The sequence below is a fragment of the Melanotaenia boesemani genome, chromosome 1, assembly GCF_017639745.1.
Source record: "Melanotaenia boesemani isolate fMelBoe1 chromosome 1, fMelBoe1.pri, whole genome shotgun sequence".
Classification (NCBI taxonomy): Eukaryota; Metazoa; Chordata; class Actinopteri; order Atheriniformes; family Melanotaeniidae; genus Melanotaenia; species Melanotaenia boesemani.
In genome coordinates, this window is record NC_055682.1 from 34,807,189 (window position 1) to 34,831,837 (window position 24,649).

A 24,649-nucleotide genomic window follows, 5' to 3' on the forward strand; every position below is an offset into this window, starting at 1 on the left:
AACCTCCTAAAACCTGATGTGGCATCTGTTGCCTCACAGCTTAGAATTGAGATGTAGTTTAGGAGATTTGTATGTATGATAATGGATTTAATGTAAATGCCATGCAGGGTGGTTTTCATTTTTTCTTCTTTTTTTTAAATGAAATGTATTTATTTATTATCCATTGGGTTGGGAATTTTTCATGTCATGTATTTCAGCTGGAATTTGCTACTGGTTTTCCTGTTGCCAGCTTTTACAACAGGTTTCCAGTTACTGTTTTCCCTCAGTTCTACTTGACCCTGAGTGGATCAGACGAGGTGCCACCCCAACTTTTATCAGTTAGGGCCCGTTGCAGAGCCTCTTCACCTGAACCCGAGTGGGCTCAGCATGGTGCCACCCCAGCTTCTGTCCACAGTCTGCTGACATAATATAAATGACACTGGCACCAAAGTCAGCTGAAACTCCAGTTCCCAACACTGAATCACAACCAAATCACAACACTGTCCTGTTGCCTTTCAAACAGGTATAAACACACTGAGATGACACTTGGAGCACAGGTGGGCTAATTTTCCCCCCTTTTATTTCTTTTCACCAGTTTTAAATGTTTTATGTAGATCCATAATATCCCCCCAGATATTATCCTTTAGCTTTACTGGGTGAAATGCACCAAAACAGGTAAAATGCAAAGAGGATTAAATACTTTACATTTAAAGTAGTACAGAAGTAATTGTGTGGTATAAATTGTACTCAGTGCTGTTAGTTGTGGATGTGCAGGCACATACATAATGTATGATGTCTAGTGTGCACTTAATTCATAAAGCTGAATTTCTCTGATCACAAAGTAGCTAAAAGCAGATTTCTATTGTAAATATAAACACCACCTGAGCATTAAAAACGTTAAATCTCACAGGAGACAGCCAAGAATCTCTCCATTATTTTTGTGTCTCATCTATGGTGCAAATGGAATTTTTATGCCAGACTGGAAAACTATAGCCTACACGGAGCCTCTCACAGGGGTTAACCCTAAACCAATTGGAAATATATAAGCCTAAAGAAATCTGCCATCAGATGAAGAACCTTGAGAGCTTTTCTATTTGAGGTGGACACTGGCATTGCTGAGAATGCCAGTGTCAGTCAGAACAGTCAGATTAGTAAACATAATTATGCATCACCATTGCTATATGATCCTTCTGAGAAAAGAAGGGGAAAATCGGTTATATATATATATATATATATATGAATCCCCTTCGTCTCATCTTATGGTTCTTGGTTTCATGAAAAGAAAGGAGAGCCCCTGAAGAAAAATTTTCACAGAGCCCCCCTGTCGTTCAGAGCCTGGGGAGATGACAGGTGATAATGGTACTCATGGAATTTAATACAGTGAATAAACAATAAGAACAAATATGGGAACTTGTTGGAAACTGCTTGCAACAACTTCACAAAGTAACCCATTCAGATCTTTTCAAGGCACAATTGTATCTCCGATTTGGCTACATACGGTCAAATTACAGATAAAATAAACAATGGCAAGATTCAACCACTCAAATGGTTTTTATTTGATCTCTTTAGTTCTCCATGAAGCTGAGATTGAAAATGTTTTACTGGACAGTTGAGATTTTCAGAAAATCCTCACGTTTTAAAAGAAGCCTTGGGTTTTAAAATTATCTTAACAGTAGCTCAGTTTCAGCTCCCAACAGCTCAGCAAAAAGTAGCCTAACACTAAGCTTGAAGTGGCCTAGTTTATTTGGTGTGTGAAATGAATCCAGTTTCCAGGAGCAGATTCGGGAGCTGTCTCAATGACAGCCATGCTAATAGGGGCTGCAGTTCCTAATTACATTTCTTCTGGCTAGGTTAAAATTAGAAACTTTTATAGCGGAGCTGGAAGTTCACTGAACTGACAGACGCTCCTTGGATGCGGAGATGCTCGTGGCCGCCCTCACAGTGGAGTTGACGCGCGCGCAGCGGAGGGAGAAGGTACGGTAGAAAACCCGAGGGGGGTTCAGAGGCAGATCTGCGTGGGAAGACTGGGGACTCTTCCGACTGCGTTCTGGCTGTAGCTCGTTAAGCTGCAGAAAATAACCAGAAACAGTTAAAATCGGGGAGATGGAGCCACTGAGGCGTCTGGGATCAACGTTACAAGTGAATTTAATTTGTTCTATCTTTATATGATTGGGGTAGCACGCTGCTCCACGAGACCACGGGCATGCACGTAAGTTTGTATCCTTATTATTCTTTTTTCTCAGTATATTACCATAAAAATATGTACAATTATTTTGACTTATCTAACCCCATTAAAAATATTTTAATGATAGTTAAATATCAAAACCAAACGAAATTAAATGTAACTTATTTATTTCAGTTACATTTGCGTGTATTAGCTCATTGTTTTCATATTAAGATCGAAAAACGCCCAGAAATATCCCAGATTGATGCAGTGGTCAGCTTTAGTGAATATAACTTTCACCTACCTGCTGAATCCAGATGTTTGTTCCGTAAACTACAGAAATGCACAAGAAGAAACATCCTCCAATTTTCATCTTTTATAAAAGTGATGTCTTTACTGTTTACTTATCTTGATTGGCTGCTAGATGTTACTGTAGTTTGTCCTGCAGATTTAATAGTATGATAACCTTTCTGTGCACATAATGTGATTTGTTAGGCGCGAGCACATTTCCACCTCAGTGAGCAGACATGTCCTGCTCAGAAAACTGCTCTGTCCCTGTCAGCCAGCGTCTTACTCACAGAACTAATTGTTTTCATCATATTATGCAAATGCATGCAGATCTTTTGCACCAAATTCATGCATAAAAGCAAGTATATGTTGTGATCTCTTTCTCTCTGTCCTCGTAGCAACAACAACATCCATGCAGTGGAACAAAATGCTGACTCCATAGGGTCTGAAAATGAATGCCTCCTTGTGTTGTGATGCTGGAGTCATCATGTATGAGCAGAGCTCAGGATCTGACCTGAATGCCAGCTGTGACTTGCCGGCTCCTCATTGTAACTGGACTTCCGTGGACAGGGCCCTGCAGCTGCCTACCTTTTCCACTGCAGCTAAAGTCAGAGTGATCATAACTTTTATCCTATGTGGTATATCCACATTTTGCAATTTGGCTGTGCTTTGGGCAGCTAACGACCACAAGCGCAAATCCCATGTCCGTGTGCTGATAGTGAACCTAACTGCAGCGGACCTCTTGGTTACCTTCATTGTGATGCCGGTGGATGCTGTGTGGAACATCACGGTTCAGTGGCTGGCGGGTGACTTGGCCTGCAGATTCCTTATGTTCCTCAAGCTACAGGCCATGTACTCCTGCGCTTTTGTTACAGTGGTGATAAGTCTGGACAGACAGTCAGCTATCCTCTACCCCCTGGCCATCAGCATGGCCCCGAAGAGGAACAGGATCATGCTAACGGTGGCGTGGACTATGAGCGCCTTGCTCTCAATCCCTCAGGTAAGGTCACATGGCAGCAACGTGGTAAGACAGGTGATGACAGCTCGACTGTCCATTTTTAAGAACATGATTCAGAGAGAAGTGCAGGGTTAAAGGATAAGTACTGAACAGAAGTCTTGCATTAGACTTTTCTAAGCAGAGCTGAAACTTCACCTTCATGCTGCATTAGAACAGGGTAAAGGCCTTCACACAGGGTCAGTAGAATTATTCTGACAGCAAACTACACATCCTAGTAGAAATTAAAATTTGTTATAACATGTGCATGAAAACATCTCTATAAATTGTTCATTATTTGTTGTTTTCATACATTTCTACATTAATAAATTGTGCCCATTTCTGGAGGCTCTAATGAAAGAAAACCTTCTGCATGCCTTAGAGTAGCTATAAGGTCTCAGTGGGGGTTAGTACCTCAGTCACTCATCGATATTCTGGAAGTACAAGAATCCATAACCCTGGCAGTAGTCAGAGAGACAGAATAAAGCTGTGTTGAATGTAAAAGTGATGATTATAATGTGAGATACATTAAGTAAACATCGTCAAACTTTGCTTTAAACACAACAATGTCAGAACTTACACTATATATAGAAACAAGATGAACGCTAAAAAGAATGAATGGATTAATCAATAAATCAGTTTACAAAAAAAATCTGGCCAGAGAAAATATATCAAAGATTTATCTTTGTGTTCACAAAGTTAAATATATAATGTTTTCCTCTGTTATTAATAACATATTGTTATTTATCTATATATATATAAAATTTTTAACGCAATTAACGCATGTGCGGCATGACAAGCCTCATACATCCATCATTTCTCTGTTATGACAGCGGGACGTAGAGAAACATGATAAAAAAGCTGAGTGAATTAAACAACATTAATGGAGCAACCCATGGACTCCGCCTCTGTGGAGAATGAGGGTGTTTTAACACACACTTTTCCATGGTGGAGGGATCCACACCCGCACTTTTCCTGCATTCTTTTTTAAACTCGCGACAGTCCAGCTGTGTTCTGCACCAACATGTCTGCTCTAGTGGATCTCTGGTTGTCTCCGTTTGTGCAGCGACGGCTGTCGATCAGCTGATCAGCTTTTCTCTCTTGTTTGTTTATGGTTCAGCTGAGAAGGAGGAAACTAGTGGTTCATGGTTCACACCTTCACATATTTACCTCAAAGTATTGTTTTTGTCAGGACCTTCTCTAATACAGTAGCTGACAAAAGGATGTAGCTGTAGAAAGGATTTCTACTTCAGCTATGCAGGGGCGGGTCTAGAAAGTTCTAATGGGGGGCCAGGCAGGAGCACTGGCCAGGAGAAGGGGGGGCACTAGTGAGACCTTTTTTTTAGGTCAAGATTTTATGAAATATTGAAGTGATTATTACAACTAAACTGATCATCCAATGTAAAAAAGTGAAGAAAAACTTGTAAAACAAACAATCAATGATTTATTCTATCAACAGGTGTTTACTTTGGGTGATGCTGCTGTAGGACTTTTATCACTGCTACACAAACACTTACACTTCAATGATAAAAGGAAAAACCTGTTTTTATCCAGATCATCAGTTTTATCAGAGTTTCTTCATCAATGTTGGCTGTTTAACTTCAGTCGTCACATCTGCTGGTTTTATACAGAAATTATCACCATGGAGACGGTTGGTGAGATGATGATATATGAATTCTGAATTATAATCCATAACATGTAGAACAACATATAGAAGTACATTACATGCTGCATTTACTGACCCTTGGACATCTGATGTTTACCCATTGGAAGGTCAGTCAACAGCAAATATTTGTAGCATTGGCTCATTCTGTTTATACAATACAGTAAAAACCAACAAATTTCAGGCATATAAAAACTTGCAAATGGTGATTAATCATGATTAATTTGTAAGCTGTGATCAATCATGATTAATTAATTTGAAAGCTGTGATTAATTCGATTAAAGATTGTAATAATTTGACAGCCCTAATATATATATATATATATATATATATATATATATATATATAGAGAGAGAGAGAGAGAGAGAGAGAGATTCATCTTTTTCAGAGGAATCTGTATGCATAAAGATTTTATAGCTGCTCGACAGCTTGCTTTTTTTGTTTTCTCATTCACCTTGTTGTGCCACATATTTATCATTTAGAGTCCGATCAAGAACGCATACACTGTGGCTTTGAAGCCTGAGTGCTGTAAGTCATGTCGAATGACATCTGGCATTATCCTGCATGAATAGCCGGTTACATCCTGATGGCAACTTAAATTCCAATATAGGCCTCTGCATAAATGGTTTCTCCAAATATATATAAGTTTCTCAGGCCACAAATACTCATCTAGGCACAAAATATGTCTCTACTGTCTTTCTGTCCATCTGAGAAGAGGTTGTACCCAGAGAACTCAGAAGTGTTTATTTAAAAAATTGATATATGGATTTCTCTTTATGTAATACTATTTTAGGCTACATTTCTAGATGTAGCACCAGACTGTAATAGGTTTGCCAAGGTACTGCTTGGCCCATGTGGTATAACAGTTTCTCATTACAACCCAAGGGCCTGAAGGTAACTCACCCAACAGTGGTTTCTGGCCTAGCCTTTTAGCCCAATTTATTTTATTTTTTTTATTATTATTATTTTTCTTTTACAATATTATTACCCCAAAGACCAAAGTTCTTTGTTATTTTTGTTTGAGAAATATTTTCCTCTGAATTGATCTATGAAAGTTTGGCACAAGTGAAAAATCCCAAGCCATCCTTCCTGGGAAATGTCCAAGGTTTTGATGGATGCTCTTTGTATACCGAATACTGACACCCTGACCCATCACCAGTTAATCTTTTTAATTTTTTTGAGTAGCATTTGTTATTTTCTTTAAACTGTTGACTTTCTCTGTCTTTCGTTATTAGGAGGGATGGGCATTTTAAATGATTTTTAAATTAAACTATTCAGGCCAGTTAAAACTGATTAGTTGTGATGTCATCGTGATGTCATCAATTTAAAACATAAAACAATTAATTAAAACATAAATTTAAACACTTTATCCCAATCTGGGTTATTTGAGATGTTATTTGTATGATCTGTGGATCAAACACATAATACAAATAACATCTAACATGCATTTTTCAAGTTATTTGTATGTGTGTGCTCCACACACACTCATACTTTTTATTTGATTTGTTTTGTTTTCTAACACTCTGTGGGCCTGAGTGTCCTTTATTGTATAGTAAGTCGATGACAAAGTGAGTCAGGGAGATGCCGGCACTGAACCTGGGGTGGCTGCATCAAGACTCTGTAGTCTCTCTCTATGGGGACAAACAGCTGTTATATGGCATAGCAGCTGCTAGCCAGGGGAACTAAACACTGGTGAACTAAACAGCATAACATTTCTGTGACGGTTTAGGAACTGTACTGCTCTGGTTTGATGCCACCATTATAGGTGAAATCTCCACCAGAAACAGCTGTTAAACTTTACTGCTTCTGCCTTCAAACTGAGGTCAGAGGCAAAGGCAAGGAGATTCCTCCTGGGCTGAAGCTGCAGCTAGCTTCAGGCTTAACTATCTTCACACGAGTCTGCTTTACCAAGCAGTGGTAAAGGCTAATCCATCCTGCAACCTTTCTCCTCTCTGAGCTCTCCAGTCAGTGAAAGTCAGTTCACTGTTTACTTTTGTCTTTTCTCTTCCTCTGTCACCTTTTCTCTTTCTTTTCTTGCCTTTCTCCAATAATGTGCTCTTGGGTTTTAATGAATCAGCCATGGGGCGTGTTCAAAATGGCCAGTGTGTTGATATCCAGTTGTTAGCATGTGAAGCGGTGCTGTCAAGCAAGGTTCTGCTGTAAAATAATGCACCGTGCTGAAAAAGTTGTGAAGTGCAGTTTCTCTATTTCACTGCTGCAAAATGACTCAAGCATAGAGTTTTAAAGTTGGAAACTTGTGGAGTGCTACTTTAAGAGGACTTTGCTAGCTAGCAAATAAGCTAACTTCAATTTGTTGGCAGTAGGCTACTGTCATTAACTGTTGTTTATGTGTATGTAAAGGAGAGGAAAGATTGTGCATCCAGACCAGTAAAAGAGAAGTAATGCCAAGTCCCCAAACCAGCAAAATCTGCTTAGTCTACACTTTGTGTCTTAAATTGCAAAACTCTGATCTCATGCCTTAAGGCATATCTCTTAACACTACATAGAGAACATAAATGAGGATTCACCTTCAGTGTGAAAACTTTGTAAAAGTCTTATTGACGTATCAGAGCAGTTACTGCGACATCTGGCACTTACTTTAGTTTGGGAAGTGACTGGAGCTGGAGCTTACCTCACTAGCTCAGACCTTTTCACTTGTATCTATAAATATGTTGTCATGGATTACTTGAAGTTTGGCTATACTTTACATACTGACAATAATGAAAACAATCCAATCCAATTGAAAAGTTTAAAAATGGAATCAACAAGAATTTAGAAATGAGGCAAATATATGCTTATCGATGACATTTATTACAATCCAGTGACTGCTAGCAGTGATGTTTGTAAGCTAGACCCCTGATTGTAAAATCTGCTATAACTGGTTGAGTTGTTTTTGATGGCAAAAATCCACTCTTCACCCCATTTCAAGAAGCTGCTGTTTGGTATCAAACTCCTGTCTTCATCTCCAACCTGAATGCACACACACTGCTATTACATTTGAAGTTCATAAATATTAATTTATTCATTTTCTGTACCGCTTAGTCCAATTAAGGGTGGCGGGGAAGCTGGAGCCTATCCCAGTTATTAGCAGGCGAGAGGCAGGGTACAGCCTGGATAGGTCGCCAGTCAATCGCAGGACCAACACAGAGAGACAAACAACCACCTACACTAACACCCACTCCCAGGGAGAATTTTGAGTGACCAATTAACCTAACATGCATGTGTTTGGATGGTGGGAGGAAGCCGGAGTACCTGAAGAGAACCCACACATACACGGGGAGAACATGCACACAGAAAAGCCACTGTTCGAACCTCCCCCTGGCCGAGGCTCGAAGCAGTGACCTTCTTGCTGTGAAGTCTATAAGTCTTAAGTTCATAAATACTTCACAAAAATTAGGTTGAGTTAGCAAACTGTCAAATGTGGTAACTGATCTATAAACTATCTGATTTCCGTAATTGCTTGACTTATTGCATGCGGTATACAATACCAACTGGTACTGACCCAAGTTACAGGATGTTTAGTCACCTTATTGGGATATTTACTTTTCTCTCCCCAACGCTATTAGTCATGACAGGAAACACTGCACAACATCTGCTGTCAGAAAAATAAAAACCTAAAACGGATTATTTTTAATTCCACAGATGTTCATTTTCCATAAGGTGACCATTACCTATCCAGCAGACTTTACCCAGTGCACCACACGAGGAAGCTTCATCACTCACTGGCATGAAACAGCTTACAACATGTTTACCTTCTCCTGCCTCTTCCTGCTGCCACTGGCCATTATGATCATCTGCTACACCAGGATCTTCATCCATATCTCCAACAAGATGACAAAGAGGAACTGTAAGTGGACAATTAGTGTTCAGCTGACCAAACATAGACAACCATCAATAAAAGACCAGCAACATATACTGCATAAAATATGTAGCATACAGATTTATTGATTAAATCTGACTTTTTATTTAAGTCCTTGTTAAATTGTAACATACCTCTATCAAGTTCTGTTTTCATTTCCGTTCTGTTGATTTTAACCTTGCCTCTTATGCCTTGTCGTTACGACAAACCTTGCAGTTCCCTGGCAGGTTCTTGACAGCTGCATCACCTACTGTAAACTTAAACTACACATCAGGGGTGTACACATAAAACTTTAATTTCATGATTTCTTTTTTTTTTTTAAATCTCAATGCTTGTGAACTGCTGATGTTTGTTTTGCAGGGCAGCTATTATTGATAAGGCCTACAATTAAATAAGACTATCAAAAAATAGATACGCAAAATGAAAAAAATAACATCCTGTTTTACTGAGAAAACTTTATGAAACTGTCAGTTTAGTAAAGTTCTGTTTTATTGCCTCTTTTTTAATTTCCTTGCTGTATGAGGCTTAAATAGGCTTATGCATGTACACATAAGCTGCGTTTACATGGTGCCAGTCACAGCACCAGTAACAGGCCGAGCATTGGTTGCTGCGGATGGGCCCTATTTGTTTATCTATTGATTTATTGAGTGAGCTTTGACTTTTGAGTTCAAAATTGGGGTAATAATTCAATATTTGCCCATATCAAAGTAGATTAGATATAAAATACCATAAAAAAAATTATGCTACTTTAAAATTGGATCCAGCCGATATCAGCTGGGAAAATAGAACATTTAATTCATGAATAGCAAACTCAGTCTTGTAATCTCAACCAATTATCAGACTTTATAACTTGGGTCAAGCTCAGTTAATGAAAGTACCTAAACAGTGATATAATGAGAGATATGTTCAGTACCAAGATCACATTATGCTCATGCTACCTCATAAACTTCTACATCCAAATCAAAGAGAAACTGTGGTGGACCACTGAGTCACTCACCTACACAAGTGCTTTACAGATGTTCATGTTTCAGAAAGGCTACTAGTACTCAACCAAACGTATCCTATTCAATTTTATTCAACTTACTTACACTCTGTAAAACATCAAGGAAACATCCACAGCAGACAAAAACCTAGGAGAGTCAGTAAAAATGTAACAGTGGCTTCTTACACTTTGTAAAGATGGCTCAGAGTTAGATTGAGTTTAATCCAGCTGCAGACGATGCCTGCATGGAGAGAAGAAGCTGGGACACATGCACCTGTTACTGATGCGGTGGTGGCTATCTTGGTTTAGTCACCTTTAAATCATCCAAACTGCTGAAAGTGTTTGATACTTGCAGCGTGACGCCTGACACGTGTTCTTTTTTTCATGTTATTGTTGAACCACTTTCTTAGAGCTTCATTGAAATGAAAATATTTAAAATAACTTAAAAGACATACACAACATATAAACAACTTCTAAATATGGGAAGGAACAGATTCTATTTATTATAAGTCAAACTAATAAAGATGTGTTAACACCTCAGCTTAATCCACCAGCCTCAGTCTGAATTAAATTTCTATTGATCCAGAGGGTAGGTTTAAACCTTTTTTACAATCTATTCAACAGGAAAAAATAACCGTGTAAAGACTCTTTCTGATACTTTCTGTGGTGTATGTTCTTTCTGTGCTTACTTGAATCATTTGAATGTTAAAGAGATGTATTGAGTTTCAAGGAAGACTTGAAAAATGGTGGCAGCGAAACAGATCTGGACTGTAAAAAATATGTTTTTCTTGGGAGTTAAGGATTTTTGAGCATCTTGCATAAAGGCTCAAAACAAGGAGTTGGTCATGCAGGTATCTGATAAAATCTTCTCATTATCTTATTCTTCCTAATTAGTACACACTGTGCATGCCAAAAGCACTATGATCATATTAAATCTTTCCATGATGTGAACGCATAACTGATCAGATTATATGTGCATCCATGTAAACATGATCAGATTGATTTTAATCAGATTAAATAAATATTTGTCCATGTAAACGCTGGTCTTGTTTATGCATCTGTTTCCATCTGCTCTGTACACAACAATCTTTCAGCTATAAAATGATGCATATTCACCATGGAACTCTCATCTACAAACTTAAAAATAGGTCAGTCTTCTATCATGGTATGCAGATGGTAACGTACCCATATTATGCAGCAGTCTTGAAGTTTCACCATGTTTTTCCTGTAAGAGCTTAAGATACAATCCCAAGCTGAAAAACCACCATTTTGTTTTTTTTCCCTTTGCTCTACATGCATTACTGCAGATTTGACCTGTAAATAGGTACATTCTGCAGCACCTGTACTCCACAGATGGTTCTTCTACGTTTAGTGTCCAGTGTAGCCAAAGAAGGATCCTAGTGAAATGCTCGACCATTTAGCAACTGTTGGATGGATTGCTGTGACATGTGACACTTCTTGTGCAACTAGAGGATGAATCGTATTAAATGTGTAATGTGAAAAATCTCATATAAGACTTCAGAAACATAGCAGGAGAGCTACAGTGAGTGGGAAATGTATTTACCTGTTTTAGGCATTTTCCTTATTTGTTCTCTTAGACAAACAGCCACCACTTTGAAGGTGGTATAACAATTTTCATTGGAGGAAAAAATAAAAACAAGATGACAACCTCAAACCTTATGCAGAATTACTACTCCCAGTCTTTATAATGGTTATTCTTTGTAGGATGTGCAGGGATTTTTTTTTTTTTTTGTGTCCATCTCTAAAGAAAAAAAATGCTTCAGCTTCAACAAGTCAGATGGGTTCAGCTGGTGCACAGCAATCTTCATGGCATACCACAGATTCTTAAACAGAAGGAAAAACTGGACTTTAACTAGATCATTTCAAGACATCAAAATGTTCCCCTCTTAAATCTTTCTAGTGTTGCTTTAGCAGTATGCTTAAGGTGGTGTTGCTGTAATGAGGATACTATGACCTGTGACAAGTTTTCTGAAGGTCTTAAAGAATTTGACTATATTTACCACAGTTATTAATCTTATTAATTAATTCTCAGGTCAGGCTAATGAGCCCACATCATGAAGACACTACCACTATGCCTCATACTGAGAATAGTGTCCTTTGTGTTATAGGTTTGTGCCATGTGACAGTCTTCTTGATAGCTAAAAAGTTACAGTTTTAGTAACATTTGGCTGGAGTACTGTCCTTCACATGCTTGTATAGTTTCCACTGCGTTGTGGTTGATTCTTTTTCAACTATTGGCCAAATAAAAAAAATAAAAAATCTTTGCACAGTGAAAACTTAAAGTAGTCCACAGACACATCAATATCAGCTGTGGAGCTTTGAATATCCCTAAATTTTTATGAGTAGTGTATATGTATATATTTATATATATATATATATATATATATATATATATATATATATATATATATACATATACACGCTATTCTGTTGTGTGTGTGTGTGTGTGTGCTTTATTAATTTACACTTGTTTGTGCTAGTTCATCATGTAAAATCCCGAAAAAAATATTTATTTTAAATTTAAGATTGTCATGTGACATAATAAAAAGGCATCAAGGCGTTATACATGTATTCTCTGAAATCTGACTTAAGGCTGGTACACACATAAGGATTTTCTAAATCTGAAGAGATTTTCTGTTAAAGACCTCACACAGGCATTTAATCAGGCATTTAACAGTTTTGTACATACATACAGTGTATGTACATGGAGATGGACGGAACTGTCCGTCAGTCTGTGTGTCTGTCTTCTACGTCGAGCATAAATGGGCCTTAAGACTTAAGATAATTGGGCGTTTGCTATCCTTCGTCAGGAAAGGGAAAATCAGGACAAAAACAGCCCGATAATCTTTATTTGTGTTCACAGCTTTAGTGGCATAATTTATAGTCAAATACCTGCAGAAAAATTTACATTACTTTTCCTGTAGCTATACCAGTAAGTAAGTAAGTGCAGTAAGTAAATGTTTATTTATATAGCACCTTTAAAGATAAAAATCACAAAGTGCTTAACAATAAAACAGAAAACAAAATAACACAATAACACAGAGAACATAAAAATAAATAAAGCTAAGTAAAAGCAAGTTTAAAAGTATGCATTTTAGCTGCTTTTTAAAAGAGATCACAAAGTCCACAGACCTCAGGCTGAGAGAAGTGAGTTCCAGATTGAAGGAGCCACTTCTGCGAAGGCTCTGTCACCTTTAGTTTTCAGCCGTATTGGCTTAACAACCAGCAGACCTTGATCACTTGATCTCAGGGACCTGCTGGGCACGTAGGCCTGTAGAAGGTCTTTGATATATTGTGGTGCTTGGTCATGTAGGGCAATTTTAAAATGCACTCTGTAACTTTGCCTTCTTGGCCAATTACAAAAGGTTTTGCACACATTACTGGAATTAATCATTGCTATGTAGCAGAAAGTTTGTGTGTTCCAAATTTCTAGGATTTTGAAAGGTAAATTTATGTAATTATGCAAAAGAATGACAATGGTCATTTACCATTTAATGGTCACAGTTTTGTCATTTTCCATCTTTCCTCCAGTGTCTGCCGATGAACCACATCTCCGTTGCTCCAAGAACAACATCCCCAAAGCCCGAATGAGAACTTTGAAAATGAGCATTGTCATAGTGATTTGCTTCATTGTGTGCTGGACTCCATATTACCTGTTGGGCCTGTGGTACTGGTTCTTTCCCGATGACCTTGAGGGAAAAGTTTCTCACTCACTCACTCACATCCTCTTCATCTTTGGGCTTTTCAACACCTGCCTGGACCCCATCATCTATGGCCTGTTCACCATACGCTTCTACAGGGGCTTGAGAAACTGCTACCGCAAAGCCACCATGTCTGGCCTGGAAACCAACGCAGTGATGACCAAGTCTATGAAATATACTCCAGCTGCTTTACCCTCTGAAGGAGTGATGGCCATGGGACAAAAGGACAGCAGCTGTGGACAGACTGAACTAAAATCTACTGACAGCAGTGTCTGATTGCATTCAGTCACAGAGGAGGAAGGCGTATCATTTCAGCGCAGGGAGCAAAGTATGGTGAGGAAAATAATGAGCAGGACAAGAGACTGAATGCAGTATAATTTAATTTTTAGGTGGCGTTATTTTTTCCCCAATATAGGCATACTTGTATCACAGTCACACCAAATGTCTCTGTAAATGCTCCATAAATCATTGTAGACTAGCATATTTGTTTTGATGTGTCTTCATGCCAATGGCAACTGAGGCTGTCTCCTTAGTTCAGGCTTACATACAGTAATCCTTTTAATGCACATGCTGTTTAAAAAACAACTTGGTGAGTTTGCTTGGTTTCCACTTTAAATATGCTGTGTGCATGACATACACTTTCTGTGTCTGCAAAAAGTTTTAGATGATGATTGCCTGATAGCATAGACGGCACAATCTTACTGACTGTAAATAAAAAAAGGTGATACATCCCTCCAGTCTGCTCACCAGATAGAGATAACACTGTGTAAAGCTGATTACATTAAAGGTGTATTTACACCAGGAAAGACCAGGGGACTGGGTTCAAGAAAAGAAACATGACACAGTTATTTCAGACTAAATGTGACACCAAAAAACACATCACGGTTTAATATTAGTTGACAGGTAGGAAATCAGCATTGTGTACTGTCACTTATGCTCTGTGATAATAATGATTTTAACCTCCTTTTAACAGCCATCATGGCCTCTGATCAACGAGGATGTCAGTCGCAAAATCAAACGTTTTTAGTTTTTTTTTCCCCCTATCTATTTAATAAATAGAATATCATAGCTAAGCCTATAACAACAGATGATTGTCAGGCATTTTGTTTTAGGACCATAAAATGAGATTTGAATTAATTAAATAATATGACCCATGGTTAAAAGAAAACACACCCCTGTTCACATGTTTGTGCACACGAACTACAGTTGAGCACATCATTATGATAGTTGGTAGTTGTGGTAAGTTTTGTTTAGTAATTCCATACTTGTATTCAATAAAACTAGACAGGAAAACTATAAACATCACCTCTTCCACTGCTGAAGTGAGGTTAATGTTAAACACTAAGGATCATATATTATGGGCCAAATGTGCAGATATGGGAAAAAGAAGCATAATGTGGATTTTAATGAAGTCTTTCCTAAAAATAACTAACAAACAGATTTATATACCTCTTTTAAGTCTAAGTCTTTTCACTTGAATTATTAACGTTTTTTGTTAGGATAATTTCATGGTCATATTTCAGACAACTGGAGGAGCGGAAAGTTTTCCCATTTCAGACAAGAATTGCAAGTCGTTGAAGACAAGTGAGAATCATTCCTATGTCAGAAAAAAACCAGACTGGTGTCATAATTCCAATATAATTTCACCTTAAGTCAAGTTATTTGTGTAAATAACTGTGTCCTGAATAAATCTGATGAAAAGATTATTTATTTATTTAATTTGCCTGATCCGAGTTAAATCTCAATTTATTTCAGTCGGCAATCTAAAAGAAGTCGTTTTGTCCAAATCTTTTTCACAGAATTACTTTTATTTAGCATATAATGTTTGATAAGTGAAAAACATTGACACTGCTCTCAAGACAAAGGATAAAGTTTATTCTAACTCATAATATTTCCCATGTAATTATTGTGGCTCTCTATGTAATGGTAATTCTTTAAAACAAAGGTCTGTGAATATGTAAACAGTTTGTAGAGTCAACTACAGTCTCTCCAGAGCTTTAAAAAGTGTGCTAACTTTGGCTGAGCTTTAACTTTATCTTGCTACCCGTCCCTCTGACTCCTCTATACACCCTGAAGCTGGATCTGTGTTTGCAGAACAGTCAGCACATCTGGTCAAGGACGAATTAAATGACAGAACAGCCTCTGGCTTGATGTAAGAGAAAATCAAGCCTTGACTGTAGTGACCCATGACTGAAACGTTGCTTTAATCTGATTGGTCACCTGCAAGAATCCACTTATTTCCAAAATGAAAATATACTCAGTGTTTGCTGATCATTTGTTGTCTTTCTAGAGCATTTTTTAAGGACTCTGCTTCCATTATTTTCTTATCTTTTATCTACTGGATAATGCCAACTCACTTGCTCACTCATTGCTCAGTGATCTTTCTCAGGCCTGTCCATCCCTATTACATCTTATCTAGTGAGAGAGGAGTGCAACATGATCACCACACAGCCCTTCCTTCAACACGTATCATATAGTTATATCTGAAAACAGATGTATGCGCCTGTTTTAGTAAAAAAAAAAAAAAAAAAACCGCTGTCGTAGCCAACTGACGTAGATGCTTTCTCTTTTTGCAACCACTGGGTTAACAGTGGTTAACAGATCTGTTAACAGTGGGTTAACAGATCTGTGGTTCTCTGTGAATTCTGCTTCCCTTTGACAAAAACAAATTGTTATTGATCCCAATTCCCCAGGATTTGAGACGTATAACATATATATATATATATATATATAAACAATAAAGAATAGAATAAAACAAACAATATAGCAGAGAATATATTTATATTGGTATAAAAAAAAGGTTATGAGAAGTAAAACTTTAAGCTAGTAGCTGTGAGCTCAAATAGTGGGAGGGGTGAACAACATGCTGTCTAGGACACATCAGACAAAGTCATTCTCCACATGACACTCCAAACCAAAAATACCACCTATCACTGCCTATAAAACATTCTTGGCCATGTTTGTATTTATATTTGTTATTATCGTTTCCTTTGAGATAATTTTGATGCACTCTGATTCATTCAGAGTTAGCAGCTAGATAGATAGATAGATAGATAGATAGATAGATAGATAGATAGATAGATAGATAGATAGATAGATAGATAGATAGATAGATAGATAGATAGATAGATAGATAGATAGATAGATAGATAGATAGATAGATAGATAGATCTCCCAGAGAGGGGCCGTTGGACGAAGCAGGGCATGATTGTCCCCCCAGAAAGATTGGGTCCAAGAACACAAAGCAAGACAAGACAGCAGAGTATCCAGGGGCACCAAAGCAGAACGCATCACGGTGCACAGCTAATCTGTGTGTCATGCAGATTACTTTAAGATTCAAAACATGAATGAATGAATGAATGAATGAATGAATCCCAGGCTCTCCTAACAATGCTAAAAAGAATATAAACCACATGAAAATAGTCGAACACATAAAGCAAGAATATTACAAATAAGTTATACAATAAAATAGGACCTTTACATCGCTGGGTGTAGAGGTACAGGTGAACTGGCTCATTTAGGAATGCCATCCAATTAAGGTCACAGTTAGCAGACCATCATGCTGCAGAAAGATGGAGCAGGTGTAACACCCAGAGAACAAAAGCTAGTAATGGGCAGGTGAAGCTTCCTGAAGCACTGAAGCATTTTATCAAATGGGCTCATTCATGGGCAAAACTTCTTAATGTTTTATTTGCTCTATGAAGCCATCTAGTGGATAAAGAATTTTACAGTTTAAGCTATCACAAAACACCAGTAACTTACTGAATAAAATCAAATTTATTCTCCATGTTCTTATGGGTATTTAATTAAGAAAAGTATGTATGTATTAGTTTTCTTTTTTGTTTGTTTGTTTGTTTGTTTTTTGTGTGTTTTTTTTTTGTCTATATTGTACAGCTTTTAAAATACAATGGTTGCAAAGGAACGTGGAAACAAAGTTTATGGTGACCTGACTGAGTGACTGCACAGGAGTGCAAATGTGCACAAATGGCAAATACAAAGCTTGCTTGATGTGAATGCATGAACATGGACTGAGTAGTCAATAAAACAAGAAGAATGATTTAAACTCAAATAAATTAATTAACAAAAATATGTTTAATTTTGTCAACAATGTGCCACCTTTTTAGATTACGAGAAAAGGTCTTTTTTGCTTTTTAAAGGTTAGTTTCTGGTTAGTGGGAAATCTGCTGCACTGATGACTTGGAGCTGTTGTTACCACTTTGTCTCTGGCTCATGCAGTTTTCTCTGCAGACACAGATAAAGAGCAGAGATAGCTGAAAATCAGCAGTAGCACATTATAAACAAAGCACTCTGTTTCCACATGCACTGAGCTGCAATCTTTGGTAAGTGGTTTTGTAATTTCAGTGTGGCATTTAACACAGTACCCTTTATAAATGTGACACCAATCTCAGCATCTTTAAATTAAACCTAATAAAACTGCCCTACCTCTGGATGGTATGTGAATATCTGTAGAATCTTATCAAGTGATTTTATTCAATATGAGCTGGATTTTATTTAAATTCATTTAAATAATATATTTTTTTTCAGTTCACCTGTCAGAGGTTTTAAATTAATGGCTTATTGTGCTCCTTCAAAGTCTGTCTTCACTTATTCTAGCACATCATACCTTAAAATAGGCTCTTCTTTTTTCTGCATATCTGAACCTCCTCCGTTGCTTCCTGTCAGTATAAGAGCTGTATTTGGTCACGCTGCCACCATGTAGCCAACAGAAGAGCAAAGATCAGGCAGAAGATCAAGTGCTTTGCATTGTGCCTCCTCTCTTTTTGCATTAGTCAAATACACCAGGGACCCTGGCTCGCTCATCCTTGCACTCAGCTTTATTAGATTCTCAAAGTGTTTTCACTCCCCACACACCCCCATCCAGTTGGCACTCACATCTCACTGTTGATAACTTCCTAAGTGGTATCCTGCGTTCCCCTCCTGAGTCACTTGTGTGGTTCAGAGCAGCTGTGAAGCCAGTGGTCTGCTTGCTCCTCTCCTTCAACAACCAGGGACCTGCCTCATGGATGATTCTAATAACTGATAAACATTCATTACCTCCACATATGCTTTCATGTTCAAAAAGACTGAATATGACTATATCACCATTCATATTCTTTAAAGCATGCTTCATGGTCTGAACAAAATATGTCTCTCTGTGCCTCTAAATACTCTTATTTTCACAATTTATTATTAGAAGCTTTAAGTACAGTATTGTATGGAACCAAAACCTGTATTTTCCCCCTGATGCCGATGCAAATGCAGACACCATCTTAATAAATACAAATGAGCGTGCATGGGGTGGGGGTAAATCCCAGCAATAACAGGGATGCTGTGTTATTTTATGACGTCTGTTTCTGCAAACCAGAGATTTCCTTTGATCAGTGGTTTGGAAATATTTTCTATCAGCCTGTCGTTCTCAAAAAGAAAGAAAGAAGAAAAAAATATTGCAGCTGATTTTATGGCTATGATCTGTTCATTGAAGTATTTCTTTAAGTATTTGTTTTTGCCCTAATCTCCTGAATGTCTCTTATCTGTCACTGTCAAGCTCACAATGGAGATTTTTTAAGCCAGAACAAATGAAAGTTTAATATGCTAAAGACACACAACAACCGTGTGTGTTAATGTAAATTATCCTTAGCACACAAGGACTATATATATATATGTATATATATATATATATATATAGATAGATAGATAGATAGATAGATAGATAGATAGATAGATAGATAGATAGATAGATAGATATAAGGATGATTATTTCCTGTTTTTCTGTCAATATAAAAAAATCAGCAGCAAAGACTTCTGAGAAGGGATTTTTAAAAATTCTAATCTTATAAATAACTACTCACTATGGGCCGATTTATTCATTTTCTACATATTTTAAGTTCAGGGTTGTGGGAGGCTGAAGTCTATTCCAGATGCCATAGGCTGAGAGGCTGGGTAGACTTTGACAGGTTTTCACTTGATCTCTGGATTATCAAAACAAGATAAGAACAACCACTCAAGCTCATATTCACAGTCAATGAAGAATTTGACTTGTGTATGTTTTTGGACTGTGGGAGATAGCAATTTGGAAGAAAAACCCCACTTAGACACAAGCAGAACATCCAAACTACACACACAGAAAGCCCCAGCTGAGATTTAAACCAGGAATCTTCATTGCTGCAAGGATGACCAACATCCAGTACACTACTGTGTCATTAAACTACTGTAACTAAACCAAGAGAAATGTGGCATAAGTCCAATATTACTATCTAAAGTAGAGTGGAAGGATGACGATGTACTGTAAAGAGCTAAAATACACTTCTAAACTTGGTCTAAAATTTGCTACTTTGGTAAATGTATCCTTCTATTCTAATGTAATTTCATATGTGTTGATATAAATAAAGGGGTGGGTCACGCATTTTCTTTTTCTTTCAATAAGATGTAAGTAATGCTACAGTAGACACTGGCAGAGAGAGAGAGAGAGAGAGAGAAAGAAATCAGTGCATCATTATTAATATAGACTTTGCTGCCATCTAGTGGCAAGAATAAAAAAATGACTGAATACGTTTCAAACAAAAAAGAATAATAACAATTAGTTCATTTTCTTAGAGTTTCCCACTAGAAAAATCTGCATTGTGGCAGACACTGGGATGTTACTCTGACTGAAGAAACATTTTACACTGTGTCACAACTAACCCCATTAAAGTGATAACAAGTGGAGATGCACCATCTTCAGTCAAAATGATCTAACGTACTGTGAAAAGTCCTTAATGGAGGTAAAAAATGGTGTGTGAATATCAGTGAGGCAGTAATGTAGGATGTGCATGGAAAATAATTTTATGTGTGTAAATGTTGTATGGTACTAAATGGAGAAGAAAAGCTGGATCACAGTGAAGAGTTTGGCTTTACTTTTGTATGAACGCTTATGTTCCATTGACAAACAGGAAAAAATTGCTTTGAACCACATCAGCAGTTTAATCAGAGTTTCTTCAGCACTTTTGGCAAATTAACATTGCACAATTGTCCCATTTGGTGGTGTTATGACTATCACATCCTCTTAATGAAATGCAGACAATCTAGACAAACAAAAGTTATTGCCCATGTAGGCAGTTTGTGGGTTCGAATTTCATACTTAGGCTTGAGGAGCTTGTTGCAGCTTCTAATCAAATTTTTCCAAGATTTCATTTTAAAGGAAGAAATGATAAAAAAAAAAAAAAACTTTTAGCTACAACAGGTGTACAGAGAACATCATTTTACTGTAAAAAACATCTTTCTTTTCTGTAAGTATAGAAGTGACCTGACAAACTTTGGCATAATTTCTGAAAGTGCACCCATGTTTATTCTTGCTTTTTGCTCTCATTTGTTCAGCATTTATTACACCTCTTTGGAGGTTTCAATAATTGTTTAAGTTGAAAAGATAAAAAAGAAAAGATAACCTTTTATGGTCCCCTTGCTCGGAAAATTGCACTGCTGTACCGTATCAACAATCATTACAGACATTAAAATATCAGACAGAAAACCGAGAAAAACAGAGAGCAGAGAACTTCCAGAGGGTGGCCTCTGGCTGGTGAGTTTCTGAGCCAGAACCCCTATTCGGATGCCTGCCAGGGGCAGGGGAAACAGGCTGTACACTGGGTCCACTTTTAAGACAACACACTATTTTAGGACAGACATAAAGACAATTCAAACAGTTTAAATGCGGCATCTAGCTGGGGTGGTCCGTTGCACCCTGGACAGTATGGCATCCATCACAATGGATTACGCTGCTTCCAATGGTCTTGGTTATCTGAGCCTAATCTCATTGTTATTATTATTATTATTATTATGCAGACTTTTTCAGAATAGAAAGACAGAAAACCATAAAACCAGCATGACGATAGTGTGAAGGAATGTGGAATAAACAAATGTTCATATTTCTTCCTCCTGCAGAAGAACAGCCTGAAGCATCTATGCGATGGGAGGAGCTGATATATTCCTCACAGATGAGATGAGAGAGGTCTGTGGTTAGCCCATCTGCCAGTGTGTAGATAAGCCATTATATAAACAGCTCTCCCTGTTGACCCACTACCTTGAAGCAGATGTTCAGCTTTTTCAGTATCCTGAACTTCAGCAGGAAAGAAAAGCCACAGAGCCAGAATAGACCTCCGAACTAAAGGACGCTTAGTATGCTGGGAATAAGGAATCTGTACAGGATCTTGCTGCTGGCACCGAAAGATCTGAGTATCCTAAAAAATAAATAAATAAATTTCACTCAATTCACTTAGCAAAACCAAAGCCAATTTTTACATTTATTAAAAAACTATTCTTATAGACTTACTGTACCAGTGTGTGAAGCAAATAAACACCTGGATGAGGGAGAATTTCCTACAATTAAATGAAGACAAAACTGAGATTATTCTGTTTGGTAGTAAAGAGAAGAGGATCAGCCTTGGTAAACACCCGGAGACTTGGGCTCTTAAATCCACCTACCAAGTTCGTAACCTTGGAGTGTTAATAGACTCAGACCTGACTTTCAGCAGCCACATCAAATCTGTCACTAAGAAGCTTTTTACCAGCTCAGAAACATCAACAGAATTAAAAGTTTAGTCTCCCAGAGATTAAACATTCAACAACTAAGGACATTTTTTAAATCCAGGTTAAAAAATATTTATTTTCTCATGTGCTGATGCATAAAAAAATGCACGATATAGCTTAACTTATGTAGCCAGTTGCTTGATTTTAAGCATTTTAATTAAATTATTTGACATGATTTTAATATGATTGCATTATGATTTTTGCACACCTTTTGATGATGTCAATATATTTTTTCTTTTCTTCATGTTCTTTTATGTACAGTACTTTTTATGGTTACTTCTGTACCCTGCTATGAGGATTTTAATGATTTATGTAAAGCACTTTGAATTACTGTATCTTGTATATGAAATGTGCTTTAATATGCTCTGCTATACCAAAAAACTTGTCTTATTTATTTGATGTTACACACTGTTACTTTAAGAAAATAATGACCTATTACAAGGCCCTAAAGCTTTATTTCAAGGTTGGTGGACTGTGAGATTCAGGATTAAAGATCAGTGCATCTAGAATAGTCCAAGAATCTGAGTGACTACTTTAAAGAAATAAAGGTGGTAATTCTCTTCCTGCTTGAACATGGAGAAGAAAACACATTGAACATACTGTTGATAGAAATAGCTTTCGCTTATGTTGAATTAAGGTCTACAGGCAAGCCAGAGCCTGTAGGAAATATCACCACTTCATGGCAGCAATAGTTGGCAGGGCTACAGCTGATGGGAGAGATGCCACAGGGAGATGAAAACAGATGGAATGAACATGCAAAGTCTTCCTCTCACTGGGATGAAGAGCAAAAAAAATAAATAAATAAAAATAAAAAAAAAAGATTAAAAAAGGCCACAGCTCAAGCACCGTCCTTAAAACAAATAACCCAGTTAGCAATAATCCTCTGCATCAGAGGATAACAGCCTACATTTTGTGTTATCTCTGAAACTGATATGTGATGTCGCTCACTTTAAAGCAAAGCTGACAAAACCCCCACCGCCCCCTTCCCACTTATATCACACCCCGACTGGGCTATAGGATCTGAACACCTGTTTAATTATGGAGCTAAAAAGGGACTGGCTCCTGCAGCATTTCACACAGTTCTTTTTTTTTTTTTTTTTTTTCTTGATTACAGTTTTCAGACGCATGTGAATTTTTTTCAACAGCCAATAAAGACAGAATCAACTCTGATATTAGTGAATTTATTCTATAATTCGTAAACTCTGTAGGATAAACCTTTGGAAGGTTAGTTCAATAACAGAAATTTATAACTTATTATAACTTTATATTTCACATACTAGACTGCTCAGTATGAAAAAAATAAAATAAAATACTGAGCAGGCAGAGCTGTCAACTGATCACCACCTGGTGGTGAGTTGCCTCAGATGGTGGGGGAGGAGGCCTGGCAGACCTAAATGTGTTGTGAGGGTCTGCTGGGAATGTCTGGCAGAGTCCCCTGTCAGAAAGAGTTTCAACTCCCATCTCCAGCAGAGCTTCAACCATGTCCTGGGTGAGGTGGGGGACATTGAGTCTGAGTGGCCTGTGTTCCGTGCCCCTATTGTTGAGGTGGCCATAGGGTCGTTGGTACCTATTAAGGCTCAAATCCCTGAACTCATTGGTGGACACCAGCAGTGAGGGGTGACATCAAGCTGAAGAAGGAGTCCTATACAGCCTTTTTGACCTGTTGGACTAATGGGTATTGGCAGGCTAAGTGGAACGAGGTTCGGTTTCATGCCCAAATTCAGGCATAGGGGGAGTTTGGAGAGGCCATGGAGAATGACTTCCGGATGGCTTCGAGGAGTCCACCATCCAGCGTCTCAGGAGGGGAAAGCAGTGCTCCATCAACATTTTTTTTACAGTGGGGATGAGGGGCTGCTGACCTCGACTTGGGACATTGTGGGTTGGTGTAGGGAATACTTCGAAGACCTCCTAAATCCCACTGACGCATCTTCCGATGAGGAAGCAGAGTCTGGGGACCCTGGCGTGGGCTATCCTATCTCTGGGGCTGAGGTCGCTGAGGTGGTTAAAAAGCTCATCGGTGGCAGGGCCCTAGTGGTGGATGAGATCTGCCTGGAGTTCCTTAAGGCTCTGGATGCTGTAGGGCTGTCTTGGTTGACACACCTCAGCAGCATTGCGTTGACTTCAGGGGCAGTTCAACTGTTCAACCTCTTCAAAATGGGGGGTCGAAGGGTGTGCTCCAACTACAGGGGAATCACACCCCTCAGCCTCCTGTTAAGGTCTATTCTGGGGTCCTGAAAAGGAAGGTCCGTCAGGTGGTTGAACCTCGGATTGAGGAGGAGCAGTGTGGTTTTCATCATGGAATAGTGGACCGGCTCTACACCCTCTTCAGGGTCTTGGAGGAGGGCATGGGAGTTTGATCAACCTGTCTACATGTGCATTGTGGCCATGGACAAGGCTTTTGGAGAAAATCGTGTCCCCCAGGAGCTCCTGTGGGGGACT

The 24,649-nt window shown here is 38.1% G+C and overlaps 1 protein-coding gene across 1 annotated transcript; it reads left to right on the forward strand.

Annotated features, from left to right (window-relative positions):
* Positions 1-1,704: 1,704 nt before the first annotated feature.
* LOC121646070 (gonadotropin-releasing hormone II receptor-like) lies at positions 1,705-14,383 on the forward strand. The gene is made up of 4 exons (XM_041994956.1): positions 1,705-2,188; positions 2,830-3,431; positions 8,731-8,935; positions 13,482-14,383. Exons 2-4 carry the CDS (start codon positions 2,883-2,885, stop codon positions 13,925-13,927), a joined length of 1,200 nt encoding a protein of 399 aa, XP_041850890.1. The 5' UTR covers positions 1,705-2,188; positions 2,830-2,882; the 3' UTR covers positions 13,928-14,383.
* Positions 14,384-24,649: the final 10,266 nt, after the last annotated feature.

Excerpts from the sequence above, each read along its gene's own strand:
- LOC121646070 (XM_041994956.1), top strand. The coding sequence starts at position 2,883 with ATGAATGCCTCCTTGTGTTGTGATGCTGGAGTCATCATGTATGAGCAG. Across the intron at positions 3,432-8,730 it reads CCTTGCTCTCAATCCCTCAG|ATGTTCATTTTCCATAAGGT; the intron begins GTAAGGTCACAT and ends TTAATTCCACAG. Across the intron at positions 8,936-13,481 it reads CAAGATGACAAAGAGGAACT|TGTCTGCCGATGAACCACAT; the intron begins GTAAGTGGACAA and ends TCTTTCCTCCAG.